At 48.8% G+C, this 11905-nt stretch overlaps 1 protein-coding gene across 1 annotated transcript in view; it reads left to right on the plus strand.

The window, feature by feature from the left end:
• Positions 1-10797, plus strand: part of LOC310924333 (ephrin-A5-like) — a gene marked incomplete at both ends in the record, with an annotated part of 122045 nt that extends 111248 nt beyond the window's left edge. Inside the window, 3 exons of the mRNA XM_083886040.1 lie at positions 7659-7724; positions 9159-9242; positions 10673-10797. Coding sequence (XP_083742166.1) covers positions 7659-7724; positions 9159-9242; positions 10673-10797 — 275 coding nt within the window. The remainder of the gene's footprint in view (positions 1-7658; positions 7725-9158; positions 9243-10672) is intronic.
• Positions 10798-11905: the final 1108 nt, after the last annotated feature.

Genomic DNA, 11905 nt, shown 5'->3' on the forward strand with positions numbered 1-11905 from the left:
CGACACAGACAGAAGCCTCATTTCGCCGTCATTTCCTCTCTTTTAAAGACGATTTTTATCTCGTGTCTCAGACGCGATCGAGACGACATCTGATTTTTTATTTATATGTTTTTAATAAAAAAAAAAAAAACAGAAGAAGAAGAAGAAGAATTTCCCTTTGAAATCAGAGACGCTGGAAACACTGAGGTTCTATTTCATCCTTACTGACCGCCAGAGGCGGTGCTTAAAGCACTGGATATCTCCACCTCGCGCATGCGCATTTCGAGTACCTAATATCAACATAGTCACTTGTGACCCTCCCCGTGACACCGGGAAGGCTATAACTTCCGGTGTCATCGGAGGCTCAGTTCCTTTAATCTTCTCGCTGCGCATGTACCGTCTTGCACTTTGTGCTGAGAAAAAAAAAGGAAAAACTTCGTTTACAGCTGGCCGCGTGCAGCTTCGCGACGACAGTCGGAGCCGCGGGGAACCCGTCCTCCAGAGGCTGTGGCCAGCTGATCATCTGAAACCTGACGACAGAAGAGAGTAGCAGGTCTGTGTCGGTGTTTGTTGGCGAAGGCAGCGTGTTCGCGCCCTCTCCCAGCGTTCGCTGTCCTCATTGCTCTCAATGTTTGGGTTATCGAGTTGGTGTGTTAGCCGTTAGCTTGCTCGGTTCTAAAACACCGCTCTGTGTATCTTACTGGGACGGTAGTGTTCTCGCTCCCGCCTCCAGTAACGCTATCATTTATTGTTTCTATTGGCAGCAGCGCTCACGCTCGGCCTGATTGATATGCTTTATCGCCGTAGTTATTGGTGACGGCGGTGTATTCGCTCGCCCGCTCCCAGCGCTCATAGCATTTTGATTTTGCGTTAGCGGTTTAATACTACCGCTTCAATTATTTAATTGGTCTTTACCTTACCGGTGATAGTAGTGTTTTCGCTCCCGCTCCCGGTAACGCTATAATTTGTTATTTCTGCTGGCGGCAGCGTTTGCGCTCCGCCTGTTTCTATACTTTGTCACCTCCGATTGCTGGTGAGGGCAGTGTGTTCGCTCCCGCTCCCAGCGCTTGTAGCGTTATTGATTTTGCAGAAGATTAGCGGTTTAAGACTACCGCTTTGATTATTTATTTGTCTGTACCTTACCGGTGATAGTAGTGTTTTCGCTCCCGCTCCCGGTAACGCTATAATCTGTCATTTCTGTTTGCGGCAGCGTGTGCGCTCCGCCTGTTTACTGTACTTGTCACCTCCGATTGCTGGTGAAGGCAGTGTGTTCGCTCCCGCTCCCAGTACTCGTTGCAGATATTGATTTGCGTTAGCGGTGCTAGGCTACCGCGTTATTTATTTATTTGACCATACCGGTGACGGTAGTGTTTTCGTTCCCGCTCCCGGTAACGCTATAACCTGGTTATATTCTGTTGGCGACAGCGTTTGCGTGTAGGCAGTGTGTTCGCTCCCATTCCCAGCAACGCTGCTTCGGCTGCCTTCTTGATGGCCCATCCTTGTGTCGCCTGTGCGGCTCCTCTTGTTCCCGAGGACGGTCACGACCACTGCCCTCCTTGCCTCGGTCTCGAGCATTTGAGGGAGGGCCTCACTGAAAGCGCCTGCATGAACTGTGGCCTCCTGCCCTGGGGGCTAAAGGTGGCTAGGGTGGCGGAGATGGAGCGGGCGATGACTGACGACCCTTCCACCTTAACCGGTCTCCCCCCACATCAACCCGACCGTTCTCGGCGTCGGCGTGAGGGAGCTGCGGTGGTAGGTGCCCCCCCCAAGAAAAAGGGGAGGGGCGGGCTGTCCTCCAAGGTGGACGGTTTGGCGGCTGACATGGAGCAGATGAAGTCGCTCCTCCTGGCCCTTCAGCCTGGGACTACTGGGGTGCTGGCTGGGCTACAGCCTGGCCCTCCCTCGGAGAATGCGCCTATGATTGATGATGCCTTATCACTGGCCGCTTCATCCGGTCTCTTCCATGAGGCTGTTACAGAGGACGATGCCTCCCGCACATTGGGGGAGGCCTCTTGCTCTTCTGTTCAGAGCTCTCTGCAGGGGACAGCAGACACTTCCATGGGGGCCATCATGCGTATGGCTCTTGCTCGCCTACAGCTTGACGTTCCGCAGACTGACTCGGCGCAGGCTAGCGCCTTCTTCAGGCGCAACCCTGCCCCGACCACTTTCACTGTTCCTTCTTCAGGGGAATACCTGAAGGAGCTTCATGCCTGTTGGAGGGACACGAGGGCACTTTCTCATTTAACCTCAGATGCCCGAACCTTAGCCGCCATGCAGGATGCAGCACAGGTTGGGCTGGGGCGTATGCCGTCCGTTGAGCCAGCCATTGCCTCCCTCATTTTGGCTCCTGATGAGGCCTTGAGGCCGGATGCCAGATGTCCCCGACCACAGTGCAGGGTCACAGACGACCTTCTTTCGAAGGCCTATGATGCGGCAGCACGTATGGGTCGTATTGGGAACTCCCTCTCCCATCTACTGCTGAGCCTATCAACCTCTCTGCAACAGGCTCAAGTGGATCCTTCACTGCAGAGTCTAAGCGATGCCTCTTTACAGGCATTCGCTTTCATGTCGAGAGAGTTAGGACGGACAATGTCCACTCTTGTCCAGACTCGCCGCCAGGTTTGGCTTGCTCAGTCGCCCCTGTCTGAATCATGTAGGAAGGTTCTTCGTGCTGTGCCAGTGGAACCAGGGGATCTTTTTGGCCCAGCTGCCTTGGAAGCACTGGAGAGGGCGGCCCAGGCCACGCAGACCAGGCAGCGGCTTTCTGGCCTTCGCAGAAGAGTCTCCACTCCTAGCAGGTCTAGGGGCCCCGCTGCTGTTCCCCGGCAGCACTCTCAGCCACCTGCTGGTGGCCTACGGAGGTCTCAGCGGCCTGCTCAGCAACCTGCTGACGGGTTTCGGGCCCCTGAGCGCCTGCCGTCTTGGCAGCCTCGTGCGCCGCAGCCTATCCGCCGTCCCCCCAGAGCCTCCGGAGGCCGGGGGGGCAGGCGCTAGGGGTGCGGGGCCGGCCGTCGGATGTTTTTCCCATCAGCAGCTCAGTTACTGGGCTGCCTGTACTTCAGACCCGTGGGTGGTTTCCACCTTGACCCGGGGGTACGAATTGCAGTTCCGACGCCGGCCCCTAGCCTTCGGCCGGGTCAATATGACTGTTGTCAGCGACCCGGCGAAGGCCTTAGCTCTAAGTCAGGAGTTGTCTGCCCTCCTGGCCAAGGGCGCAATCGAACCAGTGGACCCTCTGCTACGTCCCGGGGGGCTCTACTCAAGGTACTTTCTTGTGGCGAAGAAAGATGGCGGATTCCGTCCCATTCTCGACCTGAGGGGACTCAACAGGTTCCTGAAGGTTCTGCCTTTTCATATGCTGACTGTGTCAGACACGCTTCGTGTGGTTGCCAGGGGAGAGTGGTTCACCACTGTCGACCTGAGGGACGCATACTTCCATGTCCCAATTGCATTGCACCACCGGCACTTCCTCAGGTTTGCCTTCCGCGGACAGCATTTTCAGTTCAGGGTACTTCCCTTTGGTCTCTCCCTTTCCCCGAGAGTTTTCACCAGGGTTGTAGCAGCAGCTCTGGCACCCCTGCAGAAGCAGGGCATGAAGGTCCTGCCGTATTTGGACGACTGGCTGGTATGCGCACCGTCCCGACCCCAGGTGGCTCAGGATACAGCCCGGCTAATTATGCACGTGGGCCGGCTGGGCCTGAACGTGAATTTTCAAAAAAGCAGCCTGGACCCATCCCAACGGGTCATATACTTGGGGATGGTTCTGGACTCGGTAGCCATGATGGCCTCTCTGGCACCTCGGCGTGTGGACGATATCCTCCTCCGCCTCCCCCTCTTCAGGGTTGGCAGGATGGTGCCGTTTATTCAGTTCCTCCGGCTCTTGGGAAAGCTGACCGCTGCTTCGTCTGTCGTTCCCTTGGGCTTGCTGTCTCTGCGCCCTCTTCAAATGTGGCTGAACAACCTCCACTTGGACCCCAAGTGGCACGGTTACCGGAAGGTCAGGGTGTCTCGGCGGTGCCTCCTCTCTCTGTCCCCATGGGGACAGAGGGAGTTTCTGTCTATGGGCGTACCGATGGGAACTATTCCATCCCGCCGGGAGGTGGTCACAACCGACGCCTGCCTCTCGGGGTGGGGCGCGGTGTGGCAGGGCAGGACTGTCCAGGGTCGGTGGCCGGCCCAGCACCACATGCACATCAATACACTGGAGCTCCAAGCTGTGCAACTGGCACTCGTTCACTTTCTGCCTCAACTGGAAGGCAAACATGTGCTTGTTCGATCGGACAACAGGTCCACAGTTGCCCAGATCAACCACCAGGGGGGCACCCGGTCTGCACAACTACTCCGGCTATCTCGGAGCCTGTTGACTTGGGCATATCCCCGCCTGGCCAGTTTGCGAGCAGTCTTCATTCCGGGGGAACAGAACCAGGTCGCAGATTTTCTGTCACGACAAAAGCTCCCACCGGGGGAGTGGCAGCTCCACCCGCAGGTGGTGGAGATGATATGGGGTCTTTTTGGCAGGGCGGAAGTGGACCTCTTCGCCTCGGCGGAGTCGGCACATTGCCCCCTCTGGTTCTCCTGGATGGAGGTGACCAGCCCCCTCGGCCAGGACGCTTTGGCTCACGATTGGCCGCAGAGACCACTGTATGCTTTCCCGCCACTGCCCCTGATTCTTCCTACGCTCCAGCGGGTGCTTTTGCAGGGCCACAGACTCCTTCTGGTGGCCCCCTTTTGGCCAGGGAGACTCTGGTTTCCACTGCTGCGCAGCCTCTGCTGCAGCTCCCCATGGCGCCTCCCCTGCAGGAAGGACCTCCTTTCGCAGCGGCGGGGTCAGATTTGGCATCCGGATCCCGGTCGCCTCCAGCTCTGGGTTTGGCCGCTTCAGGGCCCGACCCTCTACTGAGGGAATGTACTGTGGGAGTCAGGGGTACTATTCTGAACGCCAGGGCCCCATCTACCCGGGTTCAGTATGAGAACAGGTGGAAGCTGTTCTCTGACTGGTGCAGGGATAAGACAGAAGACCCAGTGCGTTGCTCTGTGGCGACTGTTCTTGAGTTTCTGCAGTCTCTGCTGGATCGTGGTCGTTCTCATTCCACTTTGAGAGTCTATACAGCTGCTATTTCTTCCAGACATGAAATGGTCGAGGGTTCTACAGTAGGGTGCCACAGACTGGTGTCCCTCTTCCTTAAAGGGACACTGAGGCTGCGTCCTCCAAGGACCCTGAGGGCTCCAGCATGGGACTTGCCCCTGGTGCTGGAGGCCATGCGGTCACCTCCCTTTGAGCCTCTGACCCAAGTGGAGCTGAAATGGCTTTCTATGAAGGCTGCTTTTCTGCTCGCCATTACCTCCGCGAAGAGGGTCGGGGAGTTACATGCCCTGTCAGTGGCTGATACCTGCCTGCGATGGAACCCTGATGGTTCAGGTGTGGTCCTGTGGCCGAATGTGGCGTTCCTGCCCAAGGTGCTTTCACGTACGCATCTCAACCAGCCTATTCAGCTCGCACGCTTTGGCTCCCTGTCTGAGGAGGGTAGGTCGGAGCTGCTATGCCCGGTCCGGGCACTAGAGGCTTATGTTGCTGCTACGGCCGGTATACGGCGGTCGGAGCAGCTGTTTGTGTGTCATAGTGGCCCTAACAGAGGTTGTGCACTTTCCAAACAGAGGCTGTCCCACTGGGTTGTCGATGCCATCATGCAAGCCTATAAGGCCAGTGGCTGCCCCCCGCCATCCGGGGTGAGGTGCCACTCCACTAGAAGTGTCTCTACATCATGGGCGGCGCTGAGAGGGGTGCCCTTGGAGTCAATCTGTGCTGCGGCATCATGGACGTCGCCTGGCACATTTGCACGGTTTTATCGTGTCAACGTCGCTGCTCCCCATCCGATGGATGTGATCCTGCGTCTGAGCTCTACTGTCTCTGATGAGTGAGGTGGGTGTCGGATTCTTTGTGACCTTGTTGGTATGAGTCATCCAGTGCTTTAAGCACCGCCTCTGGCGGTCAGTAAGGATGAAATAGAACGAAAGTTACGAATGTAACTACGGTTCTATGAATCCTGGATGACCGCCAGAGCGTCCAGTCACTCAGAATCCTTGTGTTCTCGCGAGAAGATTCTGGGAACTGAGCCTCCGATGACACCGGAAGTTATAGCCTTCCCGGTGTCACGGGGAGGGTCACAAGTGACTATGTTGATATTAGGTACTCGAAATGCGCATGCGCGAGGTGGAGATATCCAGTGCTTTAAGCACCGCCTCTGGCGGTCATCCAGGATTCATAGAACCGTAGTTACATTCGTAACTTTCGGTTTACTTTGTGAAGGAGGATAAATGATGGACACGTCTGAGCGCAGATGCACTCGCTCAGCGGGAAAAACCACAACACACACATGTGGAATCATTCCCTGTCTTTTACGTCACTTATCAGGACTATTTCGGGATATTTAACACAAGCGACTACGTTTTTTGAAAGGTTGAAGTTGACAAATTGTGAATTTGGGTCATTTATTTCACTTCAAAAAACAACCTGAGGCCAACACTTTTATTATAAAACCACATCGATATTTGTAAATATCCCTCAACTTGACTTAAACTGTGCTATAGCAGCTTTAAACAGCAAATATTCATACATTTATCAACTTAAAGCTACAGTACGTAATTCCATTTAGCGGCAACAGCTAGCATGCGGAGCTGAGGACTTGCGTTACCGTAAAAACTTTTACGATTTCTCTCTTTTTAAAAAGCGTTCAAACTCCTTCAACCAAATCCCATTGATAAAATCGTTGTTTTTATCTCACGGTGGACACGGGAGCTGCTGGTTTGCTGCTGCCTCGTGTGGTCACTTTGTGTCACTGAATTCAAATCAGAATTAAAGATTTCAAACACAGAAAGTACAAAAATGCAAATTTTTATCTTACTGATGGAGGCAGAAGTGGATCAACAACGTCCGTGTGTGGTGATGTAAAATCGCTGATTTTCTCTATGGGGTTTGGTGCAGGGAGAGTGAGTGGTTTATAAATGGTTTTGATGAGAAAAAGATATTTTGAGAAAAACTGAAGAAATTTGAGTTTTTTTGTGTTGAGCTCGATGGACTTTTTGCGTGAAATCATTTGACAATAACTTGAATGCAACATGTGACATTTGTGTGTGTGTGTGTGTGTGTGGGCAGGAGTTACGTACTACAGCTTTAATGTCCAGTTTACTCGTGGTGTTGGTTTTTTAAAACCAGACGGAAAAGTAAACTTTTGTTTCCAGGTTCAAGCAGCTTGAAATGTTTTACAGTGTGTGTGTGTGTGTGTGTGTGTGTGTGTGTGTGTGTGTGTGTGTGTGTGTGTGTGTGTGTGTGTGTGTGTCAGAGCACATGCGGGAATCCGTTGTGCGACGACGACGATAAGGTTCAGACAAAACACGGTGAACGTCGTAGTCGTAATGAAACATAATTAGTTTAGTTTTGAAAAACAATCACAGCACCTGGAAGAATTATTCTTCTTTTTTTTTTTGTTAAATCAGGAAATGAGATTTTTTTTTTTTTTGCCTGTGGCCAAATTAGACTCTTAAATGTGACGGTGACTTTGAGTTTGTTTCACGTCGGAATCAAAAGTTCTTACGTTTACGTCGCGACTGTGATTACACTTTTTAAAAATGAGTTCAAACGTGTTTTAAATGACAGATTCGTGTGTGTTTTGTCTCCACAGCGTCCATCACCGACAACAAGGGACGGAGGAGCTGCCTGAGACTCAAGGTCTTCGTCAGGCCTCAGAGTGAGTCACACACACACACAAATTCTTGTACTTGCTGCATACTGAGGACTGGGTTGCTGACAAAGTGAGGACCAGCATTTCCACTTTATAAATCAAATGCAGACACATTTATAAAAATATCTACTTCATGAATGAAATCTACAAAGAACTACTAGTTGCAGTACCATAAGATGTCTGCAGGTGGAGCCCCAGAGCAAAAAGGGCTGGAAAACTTTTTAGATTTTTTTTTTGGGGGGGGGTCCAAAATCTGACAAAAACGTCATACTATACTGTCGTCCAAGAATTTGAAAAAATCTTTGACAAAATTTTTTTGGATTTTATATATAAAAAAAGTCATACTATACTATGTCATCCAAAAGTTGAAAAAAAAATTGACCAAAATTTTTTGGTCCAAAATTTGAGAAAAACGTCATACTACACTATGTCATCCAAAATTTCAAAAATATTTTGACCAAAATTTTTTGGTCCAAAATTTTACAACAACGTCATACTATACTATGTCATCCAAAATTTCAAAAATATTTTGACCAAAATTTTTTGGTCCAAAATTTTACAACAACGTCATACTATACTATGTCATCCAAAATTTCAAAAATATTTTGACCAAAATTTTTTGGTCCAAAATTTTACAACAACGTCATACTATACTATGTTGTCCAAACTTGAACAAATCTTTGACAAAAAAATTTTGGTCCAAAATTTTATATAAAAAAAAGTCATACTATACTATGTCATCCAAGAGTTGAAAAAAAAATTTACCAACAATTTTTGGTCCAAAATTTGACTAAAACTTCATAGTATACTATGTCATCCAAAAGTTGAAGAAGAATTTGAAAAAAAAAATTTTGGTCCAAAATTTTATTAAAAAAAAAAAGTCATACTAAACTATGTCATCCAAAAGTTTATTTTTATTTTTATTTTTTTTAGAAATTGAGTATATCATGTTATAGCAACCTAAGGAAGTGATTTCAATGAAAACTAAAATGTCCTCACTTTGTTGGTTAAAAACCACTCATTGGTCCTCAGTGTGCCGCAAGAACACACACACACACACACACATTTCCACTTTATAAATCAACACTTCATGACTGACATCTAAAAAAAACTACTGGGTGCAGTACCATAAAACGTCTGCAGGTGGAGCCCCAGAGCGAAAAGTGTGTGAAACACCAGGGTTTTCGTACCAAATTAAGGACCTCTGTTAAAAAAAAAAAAAAACAGAGTATAGTATGTTTACAACCTAAGGAAGTGATTTCAATGAAAACAAAGTGAGGACCGGCCAAAATGTCCTCACTTTGTAAAAATGTCCTCACTTTGTTGGTTAAAAACCCCTCACTGGTCCTCAGTATACCGCAAGTACAAGAACACACACACACACACACACACACACACTGGCGTCTTAATCTTCAACATCTTCTTGTTTTTCCTCCTCAGACAATTGTGTGAAAACCACCGGCAGCTCGGTTCAGGAAGGAGTCGAGTTTGAAGACAACAGCCACAACTCACTAGAACCCAGAGGTGTGTGTGTGTGTGTGTGTGTGTGTGTGTGTGTGTGTGTGTGTGTGTGTGTGTGTGTGTGTGTGTGTGTGTGTGTGTGTCTGCAGACATAATAATTTAAAAAAAAGGACCAATAACAGCTCCATCTTTTCTTTTAATTTCCTTTCGGTGTTTTCTTTCATTCTCATGAAATTACGTCCGCGGATGAAAGTGAAGAAGCCGAATAAAGGGCTAGTACGTAATTATTCCAGGTTTTAACTCATGAGATCCGTGTCCTGCTAAAGCCTCACGTAATCTCCAGAACACGTTTGCGTCGCTGTCTCACGGTCAAACGGCCAGGAAACTCAAGTTTACGTCGCTCACTCTCCCTGCACCAAAGCCCATAGAGAAAACCAGCGATTTTAACGTCACAGAGACACAAGAGTTCACAGGAGTTGTTGATCCACTGCTGCCTCCGCCAGTACGTTTAAATGTGTTATTTTGTCAATTCGGCTTCAGAAATACTGTGTTCAGATTGACCTCAGTGACACAAAGTGACCACACGAGGCAGCAGTAGACCAGCAGCTCCTGTGTCCTCTGTGACATTAAAATCGCTGATTTTCTCAATGGGGTTTGGTGGTGGTTTTCAAACTTCACTTAAGTCTTAGTATTGTAGCCTTGATAGAACAACCAATAGGTGACGCTCTCTCTCTCTGAACTGCTCTGTGATTGGTCAAAATCTGTAAAAGGACGAGCAAAAGTCCAGGATCTGAACTGCTCACTCTCCCTGCACCAAAGCCCATAGAGAAAACCAGCGATTTTTAACGTCACAGAGACACAGGAGTTCACAGGAGTTGTTGATCCACTGCTGCCTCCACCACTACGTTTAAATGTCTTATTTTGTCAATTCGGCTTGTAAAAATACTGCATTTGAATTTAATGTAATGACACAAAGTGACCACACGAGGCAGCAGTGGACCAGCAGCTCCTGTATCCATGTGAGCTAAAATCGCTGATTTTCTCAATGGGGTTTGGTGTGGGTTTTCAAACTTCACTTAAATTTTGGTATTGTAGCCTTGATAGAACAACCAATAGGTGACGCTCTTTTCACTCTGAACTGCAAAAGTCCAAGATCTGAACTGCTCACTCTCCCACACCAAACCCCATAGAGAAAACCAGCGATTTTAACGTCACAGAGACACAGGAGTTGTTGATCCACTTCTGCCTCCATCACTATGTTTAAATGTCTTATTTTGTTAATTCGGCTTGTAAAAATACTGCATTTGAATTTAATGTAATGACACAAAGTGACCACACGAGGCAGCAGTAGACCAGCAGCTCCTGTGTCCCTCGTGAGCTAAAAATCAGTGATTTTCTCTCTGGACTTTGGTGATTTTCAAACTTCAGTAATTTTTTTTTTGTTGCTGACATTAATTCATGGTCGTTTTTCTGTCTCCGCCCCCTTTTTCCAGACGGCATCAGCCACGAGTCGCCGGAGCCGTCTCGGCGGGACGTGAACGCCGCCGCCCGGCGCCACGCCCCCGTCCTCCTGCTCAGCTCCGCCCTCATCCTCCTGGCCGCCATCTTGTCGTTATAGCACCCGGTTTGAGGATACGCCCCCCCCTTACTCCTCTCCCCCTCCCCTCCCCCGTTTCCCCCCCCTCCTTTCTACCAGGAATGGACTGTCCTGATTGGACTGCAAGGCCCCGCCCCCTTTGACCCTCAGCCCCACCTCCCCCTGAAGGAGCACTTTTCAAAAAAGAAAATGTAAAAAAACAAAAAAAAGGAGAGACGTTGTCTGGACTTCACTCAGCGAAGCCTTTGTTGATATTTTTGGACTTTTGGAAAATACCAACTTTTTCTGAGCGCGGGGGACGACGCACACACACACACACACACACACACACACACACACAATCAGTCCACGCCAAAACAAGCACAGCAGAATTCCCTCAACACGTTTACAGACGTTTAATTAACACCTGGTTCTTTTTTTTTTATTATTTTATATATAAATGTGACGATGGAGACGTGGCCTCACGTTAAGCTCCGCCCCCTCCGCCACGCCAACCACACCCACACCACGTGTCACATGATTCAACGTCACGACAAAGTGGAGACGTTTTTTTTAAAGAAGACGAAGAAGAAAACAGACCGAGTTAACGTCGGTGTTTGACGCATGAAAAGAGAATTTAAAGAAGAAAGAACTCTGTGTTTATGACGCTTTTCCACGACACGGTAACGACTCAGCTCGCCTCGACTCGACTCGGTTCGGTTTGGTTTTCCATGACGTCATAACTCCTCCTCCTCCTCAACACAAACTAGTGACATTTGAGACGTTTTCTTTGCTAAATATTGGAGTTTAACTCTCTTATGATCATGATTTTATGGCTGAAGAATCGTCCAAATCGTCCAAATTCCTTTGATTTAGAATCTCAGCATTCTAAATTCTAACTTAAAATCAAAAAAACCTGACTTAAAATCTCAGGAATTCTGACTTTAAGCTCAAAATTCCCACTTGGGATGTCGGAATTTTGATTCTCGTGTCAGACATCACGCACATGACTCATGAATCACAGAAGCCTGACTTAAAATCTCAGAATTCTGACTTTGAATCTCAGAAGTCTGAATTAAAGTCTCGGAAATCTGACAAAAATTTCAGGATTCAGAAAGTTAATGTTGGAAATTCTGACCTAAATCTCAGA

The sequence above is a fragment of the Microchirus variegatus genome, assembly GCF_963457635.1.
Source record: "Microchirus variegatus genome assembly, chromosome: 1".
Classification (NCBI taxonomy): Eukaryota; Metazoa; Chordata; class Actinopteri; order Pleuronectiformes; family Soleidae; genus Microchirus; species Microchirus variegatus.